This window comes from Triticum aestivum, chromosome 5D (genome assembly GCF_018294505.1).
Source record: "Triticum aestivum cultivar Chinese Spring chromosome 5D, IWGSC CS RefSeq v2.1, whole genome shotgun sequence".
In the NCBI taxonomy this organism is placed as follows: domain Eukaryota; kingdom Viridiplantae; phylum Streptophyta; class Magnoliopsida; order Poales; family Poaceae; genus Triticum; species Triticum aestivum.
This window is the reverse complement of record NC_057808.1, coordinates 241,568,912-241,589,201: the sequence shown is the minus strand read 5'-3', so window position 1 is coordinate 241,589,201 and position 20,290 is coordinate 241,568,912. Positions and strand designations below refer to the sequence as shown.

Below are 20,290 nucleotides of genomic sequence, written 5' to 3'. Positions count from 1 at the left end.
GTGTAGACCCTACGGGTTCGGGAGACATGCAGACATGACCGAGACGGCTCTCCGGTCAATAACCAACAGCGGGATCTGGATACCCATGTTGGCTCCCACATGTTCCACGATGATCTCATCGGATGAACCACGATGTCGAGGATTCAATTAATCCCGTATACAATTCCCTTTGTTAATCGGTACGTTACTTGCCCGAGATTCGATCGTCGGTATCCCAATACCTTGTTCAATCTCGTTACCGGTAAGTCACTTTACTCGTACCGTAATGCATGATCCCGTGACCAGACACTTGGTCACATTGAGCTCATTATGATGATGCATTACCGAGTGGGCCCAGAGATACCTCTCCGTCATACGGAGTGACAAATCCCAGTCCCGATCCGTGCCAACCCAACAGACACTTTCGGAGATACCCGTAGTGCACCTTTATAGTCACCCAGTTACGTTGTGACGTTTGGTACACCCAAAGCACTCCTACGGCATCCGGGAGTTGCACGATCTCATGGTCTAAGGAAATGATACTTGACATTGGAAAAGCTCTAGCAAACGAACTACACGATCTTTTGTGCTATGCTTAGGATTGGGTCTTGTCCATCACATCATTCTCCTAATGATGTGATCCCGTTATCAATGACATCCAATGTCCATAGTCAGGAAACCATGACTATCTGTTGATCAACGAGCTAGTCAACTAGAGGCTCACTAGGGACATGTTGTGGTCTATGTGTTAACACATGTATTACGATTTCCGGATAACACAATTATAGCATGAACAATAGACAATTATCATGAACAAGAAAATATAATAATAACCATTTAATTATTGCCTCTAGGGCATATTTCCAACAATGTGCATTATCGAGAGGGCCCAGAGATACCTCTCCGATACACGGAGTGACAAATCCTAATCTCGATCTATGCCAACCCAACAAACACCTTCGGAGACATCTGTAGAGCATCTTTATAATCACCCGGTTACATGATGTTTGATAGCACACAAGGTGTTCCTAAGGTATTCGGGAGTTGCATAATCTCATAGTCAAAGGAATATGTATAAGTTATGAAGAAAGCAATAGCAATAAAACTGAACGATCAACATGCTAAGCTACGGATGGGTCTTGTCCATCACATCATTCTCCTAATGATGTGATCCCGTTCATCAAATGACAACACATGTCTATGGTCAGGAAACTTAACCATCTTTGATTAACGAGCTAGTCAAGTAGAGGCATACTAGGCACACTTTGTTTTGTCTATGTATTCACACATGTATCAAGTCTCCGGTTAATACAATTCTAGCATGAATAATAAATATTTATCATGATATAAGGAAATATAAATAACATCTTTATTATTGCCTCTATGGCATATTTCCTTCACGAGCTTGGTGGCCTTGGTGTCCGAGACCTCCAGCGTATAGGTGTCTAACTTTGCGTCCGATGGCTCTGGCTGCAGGATACCGATCCATCGCATCCCTGGTCTTACCTGACGCTATTGCATGATCTGGAGGTCCGCAGCTTTTTCCGTGCATCAACCGCCTGAATGCTCGGTGATGGTCGCACTTGCAAGTTATGGACTGATCATTGGCTAAACGGCCAATCTGTTTCTGAAGGCTCCTTTCCTCACGGCCTTAGTCCCATACCGATGGCAACTTGCTGCACTATCCGAGATGCCCTCTCTGACCGGAGTTGGATTCTGGACATCCACGGGGCCCTTGGGCCAGCTGCTCTTGTCGAATACATCGACGTTTGGCGACTACTACAACAGGTGACTCTTACGGACTTGCCCGACTCTTGGCTATGGTGATGGACGAGTTCTGGTACCTATACCGTGGCCTCCTCCTACAAGGAGCTTTTCCTTGGTAGCACTACGCCCCCTTTTCTGGAGGCTGATCTGGAGGAGTTGGCCCCCCTTGAGCGTGATTTTTTTTTCTTTGGCTGGCTGCTCAACATCGCTGTTGGACAGTAGATCGACTTGCTCGCCATGGGTTACCTCATGACCACGTCTGCATCTTATGCTCTTAAGATCAGGACACCTTGGACCACCTTCTGGTTGGTTGCGTCTTTGACCGTATAATCTGGCATGATGTGTTATCTTGGTGTTGTCTAACCACAACCTTCGGATGGTGCTATTGGGTTCTTCGAGTGGCTTCATCAACGCTGGATTCATCACCTGTGGCCTTGCGCAAGGGCCTTGCCCTGCTTGCCATTCTCACGACATGGTCCCTTTGGAAGCACCGGAATGCATGTATCTTCGATGGCCTACAACCCTCCTCAACACGCTTACTAGCCACCATCCAAGACAGCGTGCACGAGTCGGCTCCTGCCGGCGCGAAAGGACTGAATGCGATCATCCCCGTAATCTGAAGTTGTGTATTTGGGGCTAAGCATCCCCCTCTTCTTCTGCTCCCATCGTGCCCATCTACGCCTCTCCGTGTACGTAGTTGGGTAGGAACCCTGTAACTTCTGACTTCTCTATCAATGCAATGATATGATCTCGAGCGTATTCCAGAAAAAAAAATCCCATATCGCAAACTAGTTTTGTCTTCTCAAATGAAGGTACAACCTTCTCTTGGAAATTGAGAAGACAAACTTTAGTGGTTGCATTCACTAATCATTCTAAAATCATTGATTTATATGAAGCATCATGTGAATTTGTGTGACTTCTTCGAAAGTTCAAGTGAGATCGGTTGGTAGGAACCCCCACCATTACTATGAAGGTAATGTTGTATGTATTAGGCAGATGCAGACATGTTATAAAGAGCAATATTAGAACGTGTACTGCTCTGAAATTATTTAGTCCCATAAGTTGCAAAGAATCGGAGAGCTAAATATTTTTGCAAAAGAAGTCACGTGATAATCTCAGTGTTTTGTTCATAAAGTCTTTACCAAGTCCTTCATTCTAGAAATATGTTAATGGAATTGGTATGAGATGATTTTGTTATTTGCAAGGTTCAGGGGGAGTACGCTCGAGGATAACCTGTTTGAGATCCTTAGATCTTTGATATTGCACTCTCTTCCTCTATGAGGTTTTTTCCTATATGGTTTCTCATGGAAGATTTTCAATTGGGCAATAATAATACAAGCATTGTGCTATTTCATTTTCTCCTTATTTTCCCACTATGTTTTTGGAAGAAGTTTTTTCATGGCATACCACATACACTCATATTTTTCGCGTTGGATTTTTGGAGGAGACTTTAAACAAGATGATAATTGTAAGAAGAAGCACTGATTAGGGGGTTTAACATCCATCAATTAGGCATAATCCCTGCTTTCCCTCTAACCACCGACGATTGCTATTTGGGCTCCTGCTTCGTCTTTAGGTGGTTTTTGTATTTGGTTAGGGTTTGTGTTCTACTCGAGAAGGCGAGGCGGTGACTCCCTAGAGAAGGAATAATGTCCTTTCCTCTCAACCCCCGTTCAGGTGGTGCGTCTAGCATCATTGGAGAGTGTGTAGAGGTGTGTCTCTAGTGGATCTCGAGGGATTTGGTCGGTGTTGGTCTTCAGCGAGTCTTCGTGGATAACTTCTTAATTCGTGTGTTTACAGGTTAAACCCTTACGATCTATGATTTTCTGTAATCGGCAGCAGTAGTTGTTCTGGTGCGTTGGTCCTGTGGGGCCTTAGCACGCCGATTTCCGCACTATCTACTACAATAAGTTTTGTCCGACTCCGATGAGGGAAGGGCGATGCCGGCGATGCACCTTCGGTTCGCTTCACGGCTTGAAATCATCGCTGGGTGATCCAAGGATCTGAAGGTGTTTTTTTTATTTCTGATATTCGTTTTTTTTAAATATTTTTCTGATAGTTGTACTGCGATGATCGATGATGAATAAATTGAAGGTTTTCCAAAAAGCACAACGTGATTTTGGCCCAGTCCACGGCCCAGCTCCCATCCCGCCGCCGCCCTTATTCAGCGGCAACCTGGTCCCACAAACCCCCTAAAAAAAATCACGGAGGGGGCCCTCTCACATCTCGCTTACATGCTGGGCCCACTTGACGTCAGTCAAAACGAATCCCTCCGCCTCGCGTAGGACGCACGCTCTCCTCTTCTTCTTCTTCTTCTCCAAAGGCATCCACACCTCCCTCTGCGACTCCGTTGCCTCTACTCGCTTGTGCTTTGGGCGATTCCATCCGAGGCGAGAAGAGGAGAGGAGAGCAGAGGAGGAGGCGACGGAGGAGAAGTTCGGTAGGGAGATCGATGGGGCTGTCGTTCGGGACGCTGTTCGGGGCGCTGTTCGCCAAGAAGGAGATGCGGATCCTGATGGTCGGCCTCGACGCCGCCGGGAAGACCACCATCCTGTACAAGCTCAAGCTCGGCGAGATCGTCACCACCATCCCCACCATCGGTACCGCCGCTGTTCGCCGCGCTGCTATTTTCTGCTCCGGTTTCTTCCTGTCGCGCTCACGCTCACACGCCCAAATTGTATGTGCGGTGGAACCGCTGGCCGGGCTCGCGTGAATTGCTTCCGCCGTTAGTATAGCATGAGAAAAATTAGAACCCTGAATTATCCATATGCTTTCTTTCACTTCTGTCTAATCTAGTGTGCTAGATTTCTGTGCTGCTAGCCTGGTACCAATTGGGTTCTGTACTTGGAGCAATTGATTTTGTACCTGTGCCAGTTGAACCCCCTATCGTTTAGCTACTGCTTCGTCTGTCTGTGGGTGCCTGGTGCGTAAGTTGAATCAAAGATTTTGTGATACTCTCGTTCGGTTAGAGCTATTTTGTTAGGTTCAGCAGCTTAGGTTGCTATTAGAAGTTGTCCTGGAATCCGTGGTCAAACATGTTCAGGTTTGCCAGAATAATAAGTAGAGAAAAGTAGCAATTTGCATTTCAAATCCAAAACGTTGGCAGCGATCCAGTTAGGGCCCTTCTATTGCAATATGGCTTCTATTTCAGATGTTACTTCTGTTAGTAGTGAAGTACTTGCCGAATTAAGGGTGTTTGTACTTCTGTTAGTAGAGGTTAATGTTGTGGTTGCTTACTCATTGTTTTTTCTTGTTTTGGTTGGGAGGCTGAAGTAAGGATTATATCGCTGATGATATCGTTTTGACATTTTGTTTACACAAGGGTTCAACGTGGAGACAGTAGAGTATAAGAACATCAGCTTCACTGTTTGGGATGTTGGTGGCCAGGACAAGGTTAGGATTTTGCTATTTTCTTCTTCTTGGTTTACTCTTTGGCTGTTATTTCCTTTTTTGTCGTCACATGAATAAAATGCTAATCACCTGTTTGCAGTTACTAAAGTGTTTCATTGACAAAAGTCTATTTATGTAAAGAAAAGCTGATGATTTATGTATGCCATTTTCAAAACAGATAAGGCCTTTGTGGAGGCACTACTTCCAGAACACTCAGGGCCTTATCTTTGTTGTCGACAGCAACGACAGAGACCGTATTGCTGAGGCAAGAGATGAGCTCCACAGGATGCTGAATGAGGCAAGTGCTATATATACCTGTTGAAATGTTGGACTGTGTTATCTTCTGTAGATGCACGGTCTAATTTTTGGAAACTCATGTATTATAGAAGTATTAAACATTACATTCAGAGTACATGTGTAAAACTTTACAGCCTGAAGAATCTTATCTTATTGTTCTAAAAAAAAGAATCTTATCTTATTGCACATGGTACATCTTGGGGATATCAATAATACTGTGTCCCGGCAACTAGAATACTTTGCATGCTTTACATATGGTGATTTTGAGAACTTGATTTTGCACCATTAATAACTAATAAGTCTACATTATCATATACTTTTCTCACCTTACAATGGTATATCATTCTTTTGAATTTTGTCTATGTCTACCTGTGAAGTCAGTTCCTACAGTAATGTTTTTTTTACCGAATTCCCTCAGTAATGTTTGCTAACTGTCACTAGGATGAGTTGCGCAATGCTGTATTGCTTGTTTTTGCTAACAAGCAAGATCTTCCCAATGCCATGAATGCTGCTGAAATAACAGATAAGCTTGGTCTACACTCTCTGCGTCAGCGACACTGGTATTTGACCCTTGCTAATTTTATACCTAGATCATAATTTTGCTAAGGCTTTCTGATAAGCATGGTGTTACTTTCCGTTCTATTGCAGGTATATTCAGAGTGCTTGCGCCACAAGTGGGGAGGGTCTGTATGAAGGGTTGGACTGGCTCTCCAACAATATAGCCAGCAAGGTTTCTATCTAACACTCATGACTGAAATGGCAATTTTTTGGTCAACTTCGCTCTGGTGTTTATTTTTTGGGGTTCTAGTAGTACAAACTTTTTCCAGTGTTCAGCATGGTTGCATTATGACTTTGATATTCAGATATAAATGATGCATGACACTAACAAGTGCTATTTTCTTCACTGGATTGCAGTCCTGAAAGCTTCCAATGGATTGGCAGAGCCGCAGAAGCAACTGGCGGCTGGACAAATGACTGGAATATGTAGGCATGTTAAAGTGCTGCCAGAGTGTTGACATGTCTTTGTAAGCTCTATCTTTGAGCAGTTATCACACTGTTACTATGTTGTATCAATGATTGAATGTACACACGAGGAAAACCTTTATGCTATAGTGAAAATGTCAGGTGCTCCTGAGCCTGATGAGTCATGAAGATCCTGCCCTGATTTTGTGAACCGAGATGTATTCTGCGCGTGATTAATCTCATTCCTGTGTATAATTGATCCCTGTCTCTAGTTAACGAACGTTGCGACGTGGTTGGTATCTGAGGATTATGGTAATCTCGTTTTGGATAAGCTGGTTTTGCAGATTTGGTTGGGGTTTTCTCGCAAAAATAAAATAAAATTTTGTAAGGTTTCTATGGGTTTTATAGCTAGATTTTATTGGATGGTTAAAATGTAGCTATAATCACACTTTTTTTTAGCAAAATCTAAACATAATTATTGGACCCCTTTAGCCAGCAAATGTTCACTCCGGGATGGCATTTGCGAATGTTATTTACCCAAATACTCCTGTCGTTTCTAAATATAAGTCTTTTTAGAGATTTTAATACGAACTACATACAAGTGTATATAGTCATATTTTAGATTGTAGATTCACTCATTTCGCTTCGTATGTAGTCCATATTGAAATCTTTATAAGGTCTTGTATTTAGGAACGGGTGTACTTTAGAATACACATGGCAATTTCTTTTAGAAACATGTGGCAAATTGTGGCAACAAAAGGATGTTGCTGTGTTCGCTAAAAGGAGTTGTCATATTCCCGCAACATAAAATCCAGTGACAAACGTTCGCAAATGCCATCCGAGCAAACGTTCGCTAAATAGCATTACTAGCGTATTTTTTTGCAGGAGAATCACAACATATATGTCAGCGACCACAGTACACGACTGGGCCATGCCGCGGTAGGTACGGCCCAAACTGCTGAACCCCCAACGGAGCAGCTAAAAACTCTGCTGCCGGCGCTACGAACACTCCAGCAGCTGCTCTCTGGACGAGACGAATCGAAGCCGATCCGACTTTCCAAATGCCGCAGGCGCAGGCTAGGGCGGTCCTGCCGGTGGTGCTCCTCGGCTGCGGCGGCGTCGGTCGCCACCTCCTCCGCCACATCGTCTCCTGCAGGTCTCTCCACGCCAACCAGGTCAGGTTCATCCACCCGCCTCTTTCCCCTCCCCGATTCGGCGGCGCTCTCGTCGCTCATGCGTGCTACTTGGTTCTGATTATAGGGCGTCGCCATCCGGGTGGTGGGCGTTGCCGACAGCTCCTCGCTGCTCGTCGCAGACGACGTCCGCGCCAGCGGCCTCGATGACGCGCTCCTCAACGACCTCTGCTCCGCCAAGTCCGCCGGCTCGCCCCTGTCCTCGCTGCTCGCTCGCGGTATGTAAAGTTTCATTCCATCCGTATCGGTCCTTATGTTGCGGCGCAAGTGGGTGCGACATTCATCAGAATACTATGTAAAATCGGAGTTTAATCTACTTTTCTTCCTGCACATGCAACGGAATTTGATGTATGACTGGATTGGTTGTGGAATTCCAGGGCACTGTCAGGTGTTCAACAAGCCGGAGGCAATGGGGAAAGTCATCGATGCTGCTACCATGCTTGGAAGAACAACCGGTTTGTTGATTCTGTACTCTGTTGCTCATAGTATATCACAGGCAACACACCAACCCATTTTCCCTCGGACACCATATATTATGCTAGCCACGTTATTTGTTTCAATCAATAGAAAACATAAAATGAAGATCCCAGCTTTGCTCTGTGTGATGATTTGGGTGATACTTCCTGTTTTCCATCTACGGATCTTCTTTACTGCTTGTGATACACTTGGAACACTTTTTTGTAGGTCTGGTGATAGTTGATTGTTCTGCAACTTATGACACTGTTGGTGTGCTGAAGGATGCCGTGGATCATGGATGCTGTGTTGTTTTGGCAAACAAAAAACCTCTTACATGTGCTTATGTAAGGCTATCTCGACGCCTAGTCTTACCAAGTGATGTATAAGATTCACTGGTTTATATTCAGTCAATGAGATAAATTTCGTATGTGCTTTACCTGATTTGCTTGCTTTTCATGCAGGAGGATTTTAAAAAGTTGACGTCCCACTTCCGCCAGATAAGATTTGAATCTACTGTATGCAAAAGCTACTAGTAATCATTTCTTGATTTCTTGCTCTTTTCATATTGTATATTTGGTCATCTTTTTGTGAAGTATTCTGATAGTTTGTTCATCACTCATGTTCATACATTATTCTTGTTCATTTTATGTCAAAAAGATAATGTGTATATTACATTATCTTATTTGGTTCTTTCCACTGTTTATTTGATATCTGATGTTTCAACTTTTACAAAGGACATCCACCAATCTTTGCAATTCTTACTTCCAGGTTGGAGCAGGTTTGCCTGTAATAGCTTCTGTAACCCGCATTATTGCATCTGGAGATCCAGTTTCCCGAATCGTTGGCAGTCTGAGTGGTACATAATTTGTAGCATGTTTGTTATGATAATGCAGTGTTTTACAAATTACAATACAATACACTCTTTCCTTAATACACTATTGTAGGTACACTTGGCTATGTGATGAGTGAGCTGGAGGATGGAAATTTTTTTAGTGAAGTTGTGAAAACTGCCAAGGCTCTTGGTTATACAGAACCAGGTCTAAAAGATGTATACTCACCTCATATCTGTCATCCTGATATTTATATATGTCTAGTTGTTTACCATTGGTCAATGAGAAGAAAATTACGTTGATACTATAAGCTTATTTCCAGGAAACTATGGTATGTAAGTAAAAGATAGTTGTATAGTGTGTATCATTGGGTTGGAAGGAGAATGGGTAATTTTATTCGGACTGAAGCAATATGTTGCTACATTTATCTGTATTATGCCATATTAATATATATAGTTCTTCTAACAGACCGCTGTTTGATGAGTATATGGAAAATTGGTAAAGTTTAGACTATAGGATGGAAATATACTGATGTGCTCTCATGCTATTTTTCTACTTCTCATTAGTAAACTTTAGAAATAAAATCTAAAACGTGCATTTGTGGTTGTCTTAAGGCATGAGGTTTTGGAACGTAGCTATAGGCCTGACCTACTTTACTAAAAACACAAGAAATCAGAAAAACCAGTTCACTAAATGAGTTATATTTTTGTGTTTTGACTTTTCTTTGTGAAAGCATGCTAAAGGTGAATATACTTTGGTTTTTAACTAAGGACTAGGTACTTTGCTTAACTTATGCTTTGCATGGGAAGTATATTTACCCTGCTGTTTATTTTTTGTAGATCCACGTGATGATCTCAGTGGGATGGATGTGGCTAGAAAGGTTAGATAGCTCACGTCTCTTCATGCATTGAGTTAGTTAGCTGTGCTCTACTCATGAATATCAACAGAATTCACTTTACTTGTGTCTTTGTTTAGCCTTTGGCAGTATTTTTCTTCTTCTGTTAAGTGAAGTAGTGAACTGATATGTATATTCTAACTGCTGTTTCATGTTACTTTTGATGAGTTTATGTTTTATTGCTAGGATCCGATAGAAAAAAAATCTTAACCAGTACAACCAAATACGCAAAATGCCCATCCAATTCAAACAGGACAGGCCTACTTTATCTACTTATCCTATTTTGAATTTCAATACCTTCACCTTCCGGATAGCCATTTATATTTGGTGTACATCAAATAATATTATGTTTCTCTAGAAAGGGAACTTATGTTCAGGTTTCAAATGTTTAATAACTTCCATTTGATCCTTTTTTAATTTGTCAAACATATTCGGTATATGTGCAGGCGTTGATCCTAGCTAGGCTTCTCGGGCAGCAGATCAGCATGGAGAATATCAATGTATGCCTACCTTCAATACTGTTCAGCAATTTGAATTATTCTGATGTGCTTGTTTTTGTACAAACATGGTTCCTTGTGCACGGGATGCTGTTTTTCGTTGTTATAGCTTAACCAATATGCATGTTCCACCTTACTCTTAGTCTCACTGTTCACAAACGATCAAGTAGCTTCTGGGTGAATCAATTCCTTTCCAAATCACTCTACTTGGCGATAACTTGCTTCATATATTCATATGCTGGCACTTAGTTTTTTATTCATAGGACTTCTCTTGACTACTAGTGAGTAGATTAGATAACATGCTACAGTTTGGAAAAGTACCCTCCAATGCCTGTAAAGATATTATTTGATTGATCCAATAGTTTCCGTTTTTAACCTAAAAAAATCATTGCTTTTTTGAGTTCCTATTTTTGCCGGAAAGCTGCATCATATATACTGTCCTACATTCTAGCGTGGAAGTTTGTGTAACTGAATAGGTACTCTATACTATTTAGATGAGCTAATTTTGTAGTTCTCTTCAGGTTGAGAGTTTATATCCGAGTGAGTTAGGACCTGAGGTTATGTCCACAACGGATTTCCTTGAGAGTGGGTTGGCAAAACTTGATGAGACGATTGAAGAAAAGGTCAAGGCAGCATCTTTGAGGGGAAATGTTCTGCGCTATGTTTGTGTCATTGGAAAGACAGGGTATGTATCCTGCCCAATTTGATGGGATTGTGCATTGTGCAATGTCCTTTTGCATCATCACTCAGTGCTTTTACCTGTACATCAAAGCCTCCAATCTATTCTCCAAAACTACAGCAGTATTTATTTTCTGCTCATTTGCTGAAATAAAAAAACCATGCTGTTTGTTTGACATTTTCTTTAAATGCTTATTTTGTGCATGCTGGTAGGTTAGTCTCAATGTTCTTGATATCCCCATTTTGTAGGTGCCAAGTGGGCCTTCAAGAGGTCCCAAAAGATTCTGCACTGGGGAGGTTGAGGGGAAGTGACAATGTGGTATGTTATATTTTTCTCTTTCTTGTTCCTTCATTGTCATATGCCACTTCTCTGTCAGCAGCCTTTTTTTTCCGAAAGGGAGGCATGAGATTTGCCTCATCCATTAAATAAGGAGAGAATAGAGTTTAGAGTTTTACAAAGCACCCACAAAAACGGCATGACACTTACTCATGAAAAATGATAGGCTCTAGTTTCTTAGCTCCTGCGGTAACCCAAAGCTCGGCCTCCTCAATGATGGTGCTGAGAAGGATTGGCGGCAGGGCACACTTGTTGCAGAACATCCAAGCATTTCTTTCGTTCCAGATTGTCCAGAGACAAGCATGGTGAGAGAAGCCATAGCCTGCCTATTGGGTCTGAGTAGGGTTTCTTTTGCCTTCCACTAGACGGGCCAGTATCTTGTCAACCCTTCCAGACCATTTATTGATGCAAAGAATGCTCTACCTTTTACTGGTTGCATTGCCCCTTCTTTTTGGTGCCGTTGACAATTTGGGATAAACGGAGGTAACACTAAAAGTACCGAAGTCAGTACTGCTTAAACTGGCTTATAATGTGCTAGAAGCAGTTTGATTAAAAATCTCAGCTTCTACTAGTTTCCATAGATATCTTTTGGACCAACAGCAGAATCAAGTCTTACATGTTTTAATGTTCAAAGTGGCGCTGTCCCATGAATTATCAAATCAATTAGCGTCCTGAATGGCGAAGGAATCCTTTTGGTCTCCAATTTTTTGCTCTGTTACTTTAAAAGTTCACCTTTTGTTTTCTAAAAACCAGTGTCTAACTACAAATGCATCATTTATCCTGATCAGGTGGAGATATACAGCAGATGCTACGAGAGCTCCCCGCTGGTGATCCAGGGTGCAGGAGCCGGGAACGACACCACCGCCGCAGGAGTTCTCGCTGATATAATCGATCTCCAAGATCTTTTCCAGGCAAGACCGTGATTGTCTTGTTTAGCACCAAGGAGTTTGATTATTCCGTTGTATGATCGACCATAATGTCCATTGAACTGAAATTGGTTTTGGCGTTTGAGGTTGTATGAACATTTTCGGTTCTGTTTGGCTGCTGTCGATTTGACAAATCAGGATGGTGCTTTGCACTCGGGCTGTCCTTTAAAATTTGGGATATATCCTGTGAAAATAGGCAAATTTCTTTGTGAAATCATATCTAAAAGGCTATTAAAACTGTCCATTCCTTTTACGAAGTATGCTCATATATACGTTTTTTTGACATTCTGCTCATATATACATATAAATAAGGGTTCCGCCGATCAAAGGTACTCTCTCCAATCTCCATCCATATATATAAAGGCCTGATCCGCCGCCTCCTCCGGCTGATCTCAGATAAATGTGATAACATGTCCAACCATTATAGTATAAATTAGTTGCATGCCCGTGCGTAGCCACGGAATATGAAATGTGTCACGAAAAATATAAATAAAGTAATAATATGAATTTCTAAAGTACTTAACTTCTACATCTCTCACGAAGAACTATGCCCTCACAACCCATATTATCCACCAGCCTAATAATCTCTTGAATTTCTACGTAAGGGACCAACAAAAAATATCTTGCTTTACCGAAAAAGGCTTTCGCCCCTCTTTATATATAAAGCAACGATCCAGCCAACCTCATACAACTCTACACCAACACAAACAGGGCAAGATATAAGAATGTTGAGAACAGCTACACCACCCTACACAACTCCAAGCCATCTACAGGAAGGAAGAGAGAGCTCTGCTTGAAGTCGCCGGAGACCTCAACTGTGAACAAATCACAATGAAGAATCGGAGCTGTGCACGACGAACCGATTACTCCAAGGCGGAGCCTTCAACAAGGGCATGACACCCAAGTATCGAGGTTTCCCCCGGAGCAACACAGAGGAGAAAGAGGAACCACGTGGACGCCTTAAGGAGACGACGCAGTCGCCCATAGGCGCCGCTGCCGCCGACCTGGCAAAGCCAGATAGGGTTTTTACCCGGCAAGCCCTCTTCGCCTTCGAGACGGAGTGCTGCAAGCATGCTGCAGAACCACCACCACCGACCGTCGTACCCAAGCTACCACACCGCCCGCACGACCATGGTAACCGGTCAACATCCGAGCCGCGAGCTCCGCGCACGAGCATCGCGCCTCCCACCACAAAGGTCGCAACCCCGGCACCCGAACCACTCCACGACCGCCGCCGCCGCACACCGACATCGTCAACCGGTTAAGGGGCAGCAAAGACCCCTCTTTCCGCCCCAAACAAGCTCCTTTGGCAGGATCGGGCGACAGCCAGATCTAGGCAGGGAAAACGTCGGTGGCTAGCTGTGTTGTAGCTACCTGAGACGCCCGATCTGGCACCTCCAAATCCCGGCGACGACGAGTCCGGGAGGCACCCCTGCCTCCGCCCTCACGACGCCCTTGCCACCCACCGGCTAGCCGAACCAAACCAGACCACAAGAGGAGTCGCCACCAGCAGCCAATTCATGTACCACCACGGGCGTAGAGGAGGGGGTCCAGCATACCGCTGCCGCGCCGCCACCTCCGCCAGCCCGCGCCGGAGAAGAGGCAGCCGCCCGCGATCTGTGCCGACCGCAGCCCTTGCCGTCGGAGGAGAAGGACAGACGACCGCCGCCGCCCCAGGCACATACCGCCACCGCACCGCCCGTCGCGCCCCATCTGCAGACGAACCGTCGTGGCGCCCGGCGTCAGAGACACGCCCCGGCTCGGGGTGTTGACCCGCGCCAACCCCACCGCGCGGGGGACGAGGATGCCCCGCCGGCACCGGCACCGACCGGCCTTTGCCCGGTCGCCCCCCTAGAGGCGACAAGGAAGGAGGAGGTGTTGGGGAACGTAGTATTTCAAAAAAATTCCTACGAGCACGCGAGATCTATCTAGGAGAAGCATAGCAACGAGCGGGGAGAGTGTGTCCATGTACCCTCGTAGAACGAAAGGGGAAGCGTTTAGTAACGCGATTGATGTAGTCGAACGTCTTCGTGATCCAACCGATCCAAGTACCGAACGTACGACACCTCCACGATCAGCACACGTTCAGCTTGGTGACGTCCCTTGAACTCTTGATTCAGTTGAGGCCGAGGAAGAGTTCCGTCAGCATGACGGCGTGGCGTCGGTGATGATGAAGTTTACCGGCGCAGGGCTTCGCCTAAGCACTACGACGATATGAGCGAGGTGTGTAACTGTGGAGGGGGGCACCGCACACGGCTAAGAGAAACTTTGGTGTGCCTTTGGGGTGCCCCCTCCCACGTATATAAAGGGGTGGAGGAGAGGAGTCCGGCCATAGGAGGGGGCGCCATAGGGAGGAGTCCTACTTGGACTCCCGGTCCAAGTAGGATTCGCCCCCACCCTTCCTATTCCAACTAGGAGAAGGAGGGAAGGGGAAGGAGGGGGGCGCCGCCCCCTCCTAGTCCAATTCGGACCAGCCCATGGGGGGGCACCCCTTGAGGCCCCTCTCTCCTTCCCCCTAAAGCCCATTAAGGCCCATTACTCTCCCGGGGGGTTCCGGTAACCTCCCGGTACTCCAGAAAATACCCGAAACACTTCGGAACCATTCCGGTGTCCGAATATAACATTCCAATATATCGATATTTATGTCTCGACCATTTCGAGACTCCTTGTCATGTTCGTGATCTCATCCGGGACTCCGAACAAACTTCGGTACATCAAATCACATAACTCATAATACAAATCATCATCGAGCGTTAAGCGTGCGGACCCTATGGGTTCGAGAACTATGTAGAGATGACCGAGACACATCTCCGGTCAATAACAAATAGCGGAACCTGGATGCTCATATTGGCTCCTACATATTCTACGAAGATCTTTATCGGTCAAACCACATAACAACATACGTTGTTCCCTTTGTCATCGGTATGTTACTTGCCTGAGATTCGATCGTCGGTATCATCATACCTAGTTCAATCTCGTTACCGGCAAGTCTCTTTACTCGTTCCGTAATGCATCATCCCATGACTAACTCATTAGTCACATTGCTTGCAAGGCTTATAGTGATGTGCATTACCGAGAGGGCCCAGAGATACCTCTCCAATACACGGAGTGACAAATCCTAATCTCGATCTATGCCAACCCAACAAACACCTTCGGAGACATCTGTAGAGCATCTTCATAATCACCCGGTTACGTTGTGACGTTTGATAGCACACAAGGTGTTCCTCCGGTATTCGGGAGTTGCATAATCTCATAGTCAGAGGAACATGTATAAGTCATGATGAAAGCAATAGCAATAAAATTAAACAATCATTATGCTAAGCTAACGGATGGGTCTTGTCCATCACATCATTCTCTAATGATGTGATCCCGTTCATCAAATGACAACACATGTCTATGGTCAGGAAACATAACCATCTTTGATTAACGAGCTAGTCAAGTAGAGGCATACTAGGACACTCTGTTTTGTCTATGTATTCACACATGTACTAAGTTTCCGATTAATACAATTCTAGCATGAATAATAAACATTTATCATGATATAAGGAAATATAAATAACAACTTTATTATTGCCTCTAGGGCATATTTCCTTCAGGGCACATTTGGTTCCTGGGCAAGCTCTTGCCTTGCCCCGCAAAGCAAAGAAGCGAAGCATTTGGTTCCTCGGCAACTCGTCTCATTACCTGCAGTTTCCAGATTTTTCCTCGTTTGTGTGAGCGAGCTGATTTGGCTAGCCTCCGTTGGCAAGGCTAGCCTTGCCTAGGGAGGTGAGCGGGCGAGAGATCCAAGCACTCCCTCAGTCTCCCACTTGCACTAGAGTCAATAATCTAGTTCACATCGCCATGTGATTTAACACCAATAGTTTACATCACCACATGATTAGTTCACATTGCCATGTGACTAATACCCAAAGGGTTTTACTAGAGTCAACAATCTAGTTCACATCGCTATGTGATTAACACCCAAAGAGTACTAAGGTGTGATCATGTTTTGCTTGTGATAGAAGCTTAGTCAATGGGTCTGTCACATTTAGAGCCGTATGTATTTTGCAATTTTTTTATGTCTACAATGCTCTGGATGGAGTTACTCTAGCTAATTGCTCCCACTTTCAATATGTATCCAGATTGAGACTAAGAGTCATCTGGATCGGTCTAAAAGCTTGCATCGGCGTAACTCTTTACGACGAACTCTTTATCACCTCCATAACCGAGAAATATCTCCTTAGTCTTCTAAGGATAATTTTGACCGTTGTCAAGTGATCCACTCCTGGATCAATATCGTACCCCCTTGCCAAACTCATGGCAAGGTACACAATAGGTTTGGTACACAACATAGCATACTTTATAAAACCTATGGCTGAGGCATAGGGAATGACTCTCATTCTCTTTCTATTTTCTGCCGTGGTCGTGTTTTGAGTCTTAATCAACTTTACACCTTGCAATACAGGCAAGAACTCCTTCTTTGACTATTCCATTTTGAACTACTTCAAAAATCTTGTCAAGGTATGTACTCATTGAAAAATCTTATCAAGCATCTTGATCTATCTCTATAGATCTTGATGCCCAATATGTAAGCAGCTTCACCGAGGCCTTTCTTTGAAAAACTCCTTTCAAACACTCCTCTATGCTTTCCAGAAAATTCTACATCATTTACCGAAAAAGGCTTTCGCCCCGCTTTATAAATAAAGCAAACCACCACAGCCAAACGGTACACATAAGTTCACCCACACACACACAGTCACACGAACATAGAGTACGAATAGGTTCTGCTGAGGGCACAGCTCGACAAGCCCTAAGAAACAAAAAAGCGACTGCGGGACAGTCGTAGCAGCATGGAGGAGCTAATCTGGCTCGGGCGATGGAGGAGGTAGCGGCGGCGCCAAGCGGAGAGCCATCGCGCGTAGGTCGGAGATGATGGTGTTGATGGCATCTCGGTCCTGGTGACGGCTAAGCAGCCGCCAGAGCTGCAAATAACCACACAATTTGAACACAGCATCAGTAGCGCGGCGGAGAGGAACCCACTGAATAACAAGCTTATTACGCACAGTCTAGAGCGTCCAGGTGAGAACCCCAATGAGCAGCCACCTAATGTGGTGGCCCGATATGGGGGTGGCCTGAATCTCGGCAAGGAGGTCAGGGAAGTTGGTGTTACACCAAACCCCACCGATCACCTCGCGGAGGCATCCCCAGAGGAACTGGGCGGACACACACGAGAAGAAGATGTGATTCGAAGTTTCTTCCGTCCCGCATAGGGGGCAGATACCGTCACCTGGACCACGACGCTTAATCACCTCCACGCCAGAGGGAAGATGGCCACGGATCCATTGCCACATGAAAATTCTGATCTTGAGTGGCAGACGGATGGTCCAGATATACTCGAAGACAGCCGGGCTAGGAGAGGGGGCAATGGCGCGGTACAAGGACTTCGTGGAGAAGCAGCCCGAAGGCTCAAGGCACCAAGACAGTCAGTCATGAGGCTGTGACAGGTCAGGCTCATGAAGAGCGACGACATCAAGGAGATCGTGCCAAGCGGCAACTTCCTGGGGCCCAAAAGGCCGCCGGAACGCGAGGCGCCCTAAGTCAATAAGGGCCGTCTCAACGAAAATCCTTGAGTCAACGGCGATGGAAAAGAGGTCAGGGAACCTTGCAGCGAAGGGGAGGTCCCCAGCCCAGCGCTCCAGCCAAAACAACGTGGATGACCCAGTTCCGATCGAGTGGAGGTCCCAATGCGGAGGACCGGTAGTAGCTGAATGACAGATTGCCAGAACTGAGACCCTCCGGTCCGGACGCAAAAGGCGAGGGGTTACCCACGAAGGTATTTCTGGCGCACGATCTGCAACCACAGGCCTCCATCGCCATTCGCAATGCGCCAGAGCCAACGAGTGAGGAGCGCTAGGTTCATGCGCTTGGATGACATGATACCAAGACCGCCTTGGACCCGGGGCTTGCAGATTTCGGACCAGCGCACCATATGGTACTTCTGATTGTCACCCTCACCCGCCCAATAGAACCGGGCCTAGACCGAACCAATCTCATGGTGGAGAGTCTCGGGGAAGCTGTAGAAGCTCATGATGACTAGGAGGAGGCTGGAGAGGGACGAGTTGATGAGGATCGTACGGGCCGCCTTAGAGAGCCATCTTTCTACATCATTTCTGATCAACAATATGTCATTCACATATACTTATAGTGCTCCCACTCACTTTCTTGTAAATATAGGCTTCACCGCAAGTCTGTATAAAACTATATGCTTTGATCAACTTATCAAAGCGTATATTCCAACTCCGAGAGGCTTGCACCAGTCCATGGATGGATCGCTGGAGCTTGCACACTTTGTTAGCACCTTTAGGATTGACAAAACCTTCTGGTTGTATCATATACAACTCTTCTTTAATAAATCCATTAAGGAATGCAGTTTTGATATCCATTTGTCATATTTCATAAAATGTGGAAATTGCCAACATGATTTGGACAGACTTTAAGCATCGATACGAGTGAGAAAATCTCATCGTAGTCAACATCTTGAATTTGTCAAAAACCTTTTTTGACAAGTCGAGCTTTGTAGATACTAACACTACTATCAGCGTCCGTCTTCCTCTTGAAGATCCATTTATTCTCAATGGCTTGCCGATCATCGGGCAAGTCCACCAAAGTCCACACTTTGTTCTCATACATGGATTCTATCTCAGATTTCATGGCCTCAAGCCATCTGTCGGAATCTGGGCTCATCATCGCTTCCTCATAGTTCGTAGGTTCATCATGGTCTAGCAATATGACTTCCAGAACAGGATTACCGTACCACTCTGGTGCGGATCGTACTCTGGTTGACCTACGAGGTTTGGTAGTAACTTGATCTGAAGTTTCATGATCATCATCATTAACTTCCTCAATAATTGGTGTAGGCATCACTAGAACTGATTTCAGTGAGGAGCTACTTCCAATTCGAGAGAAGGTACAATTACCTCATCAAGTTCTACTTTCCTCCCACTCACTTCTTTCGAGAAAACTCCTTCTCTAGAAAGGATCCACTCTTAGCAACAAAGATCTTGCCTTCGGATCTGTGATAGAAGGTGTACCCAATAATTTCTTTGGGTATCCTATGAAGACGCACTTCTCCAATTTGGGTTTGAGCTTATCAGGCTAAAACTTTTTCATATAAGCATCGCAACCCCAAACTTTAAGAAACGACAGCTTAGGTTTCTTGCTAAACCACAGTTCATACGGTGTCGTCTCAACGGATTTTTAGACGGTGCCCTATTTAACGTGAATGCAGTTGTCTCTAATGCATAACCCCAAAACGATAGTGGTAAATCGGTAAGAGACATCATAGATCACACCATATCTAATAAAGTATGGTTACGATGTTCGGACACACCATTACGCTGTGGTGTTCCAGGTGGCGTGAGTTGCGAAACTATTCCACATTGTTTCAAATGAAGGCCAAACGCGTAACTCAAATATTCGCCTCCGTGATCAGACCGTAGAAACTTTATTTTCTTGTTACAATGATTCTCGACTTCACTCTGAAATTCTTTGAACTTTTCAAATGTTTCAGACTTGTGTTTCATTAAGTAGATATACCCATATCTGCTCAAATCATCTGTGAAGGTCAGAAAATAATGATACCCGCCACGAGCCCCAACACTCATCGGACCGCATACATCGGTATGTATTATTTCCAATAAGTCAGTGGCTCGCTCCATTGTTCCGGAGAACGGAGTCTTAGTCATCTTGCCCATGAGGCATGGTTCGCAAGCATCAAGTGATTCATAATCAAGTGATTCCAAAAGCCCACCAGCATGGAGTTTCTTCATGGGCTTTACACCAATATGACCTAAACGTAAGTGCCACAAATAAGTTGCACTATCATTATTAACCTTGCATCTTTTGGCTTCAATATTATGAATATGTGTATCACTACAATCGAGATTCAATAAACCATTCACCTTGGGTGTATGACCACAGAAGGTTTTATTCATGTAAATAGAATAACAATTATTCTTTGACTTAAATGAATAACCGTATTGCAATAAACATGATCCAATCATATTATGCTCAACGCAAACACCAAATAACATTTATTTT

At 44.6% G+C, this 20,290-nt stretch overlaps 2 protein-coding genes across 2 annotated transcripts; both read left to right on the top strand.

Annotated features, from left to right (window-relative positions):
* Nucleotides 1–4,038: 4,038 nt before the first annotated feature.
* Nucleotides 4,039–6,585, top strand: LOC123120421 (ADP-ribosylation factor 1). The gene is made up of 6 exons (XM_044540411.1): nt 4,039–4,346; nt 5,069–5,139; nt 5,315–5,434; nt 5,875–5,993; nt 6,082–6,163; nt 6,349–6,585. Exons 1-6 carry the CDS (start codon nt 4,199–4,201, stop codon nt 6,352–6,354), a joined length of 546 nt encoding a protein of 181 aa, XP_044396346.1. The 5' UTR covers nt 4,039–4,198; the 3' UTR covers nt 6,355–6,585.
* A 735-nt stretch (nt 6,586–7,320) lies between these two features.
* On the top strand, nt 7,321–12,425 carry LOC123120420 (bifunctional aspartokinase/homoserine dehydrogenase 1). The gene is made up of 12 exons (XM_044540410.1): nt 7,321–7,571; nt 7,657–7,807; nt 7,967–8,044; nt 8,274–8,389; nt 8,507–8,560; nt 8,814–8,901; nt 8,990–9,082; nt 9,715–9,755; nt 10,217–10,270; nt 10,789–10,952; nt 11,195–11,264; nt 12,071–12,425. The coding sequence occupies exons 1-12, from the start codon at nt 7,458–7,460 to the stop codon at nt 12,203–12,205; spliced, it is 1,158 nt and encodes a 385-aa protein (XP_044396345.1). The 5' UTR covers nt 7,321–7,457; the 3' UTR covers nt 12,206–12,425.
* Nucleotides 12,426–20,290: the final 7,865 nt, after the last annotated feature.

What these genes read in the sequence shown, in the direction of transcription:
- LOC123120421 (XM_044540411.1), top strand. Translation starts at nt 4,199, where the DNA reads ATGGGGCTGTCGTTCGGGACGCTGTTCGGGGCGCTGTTCGCCAAGAAG. An exon ending in ATGTTGGTGGCCAGGACAAG is followed by an intron (nt 5,140 to 5,314) that starts GTTAGGATTTTG and finishes TTTTCAAAACAG; the next exon opens with ATAAGGCCTTTGTGGAGGCA. An exon ending in TCCACAGGATGCTGAATGAG is followed by an intron (nt 5,435 to 5,874) that starts GCAAGTGCTATA and finishes AACTGTCACTAG; the next exon opens with GATGAGTTGCGCAATGCTGT.
- LOC123120420 (XM_044540410.1), top strand. Translation starts at nt 7,458, where the DNA reads ATGCCGCAGGCGCAGGCTAGGGCGGTCCTGCCGGTGGTGCTCCTCGGC. An exon ending in TCAGCATGGAGAATATCAAT is followed by an intron (nt 10,271 to 10,788) that starts GTATGCCTACCT and finishes AGTTCTCTTCAG; the next exon opens with GTTGAGAGTTTATATCCGAG. An exon ending in TGTGTCATTGGAAAGACAGG is followed by an intron (nt 10,953 to 11,194) that starts GTATGTATCCTG and finishes CCCATTTTGTAG; the next exon opens with GTGCCAAGTGGGCCTTCAAG.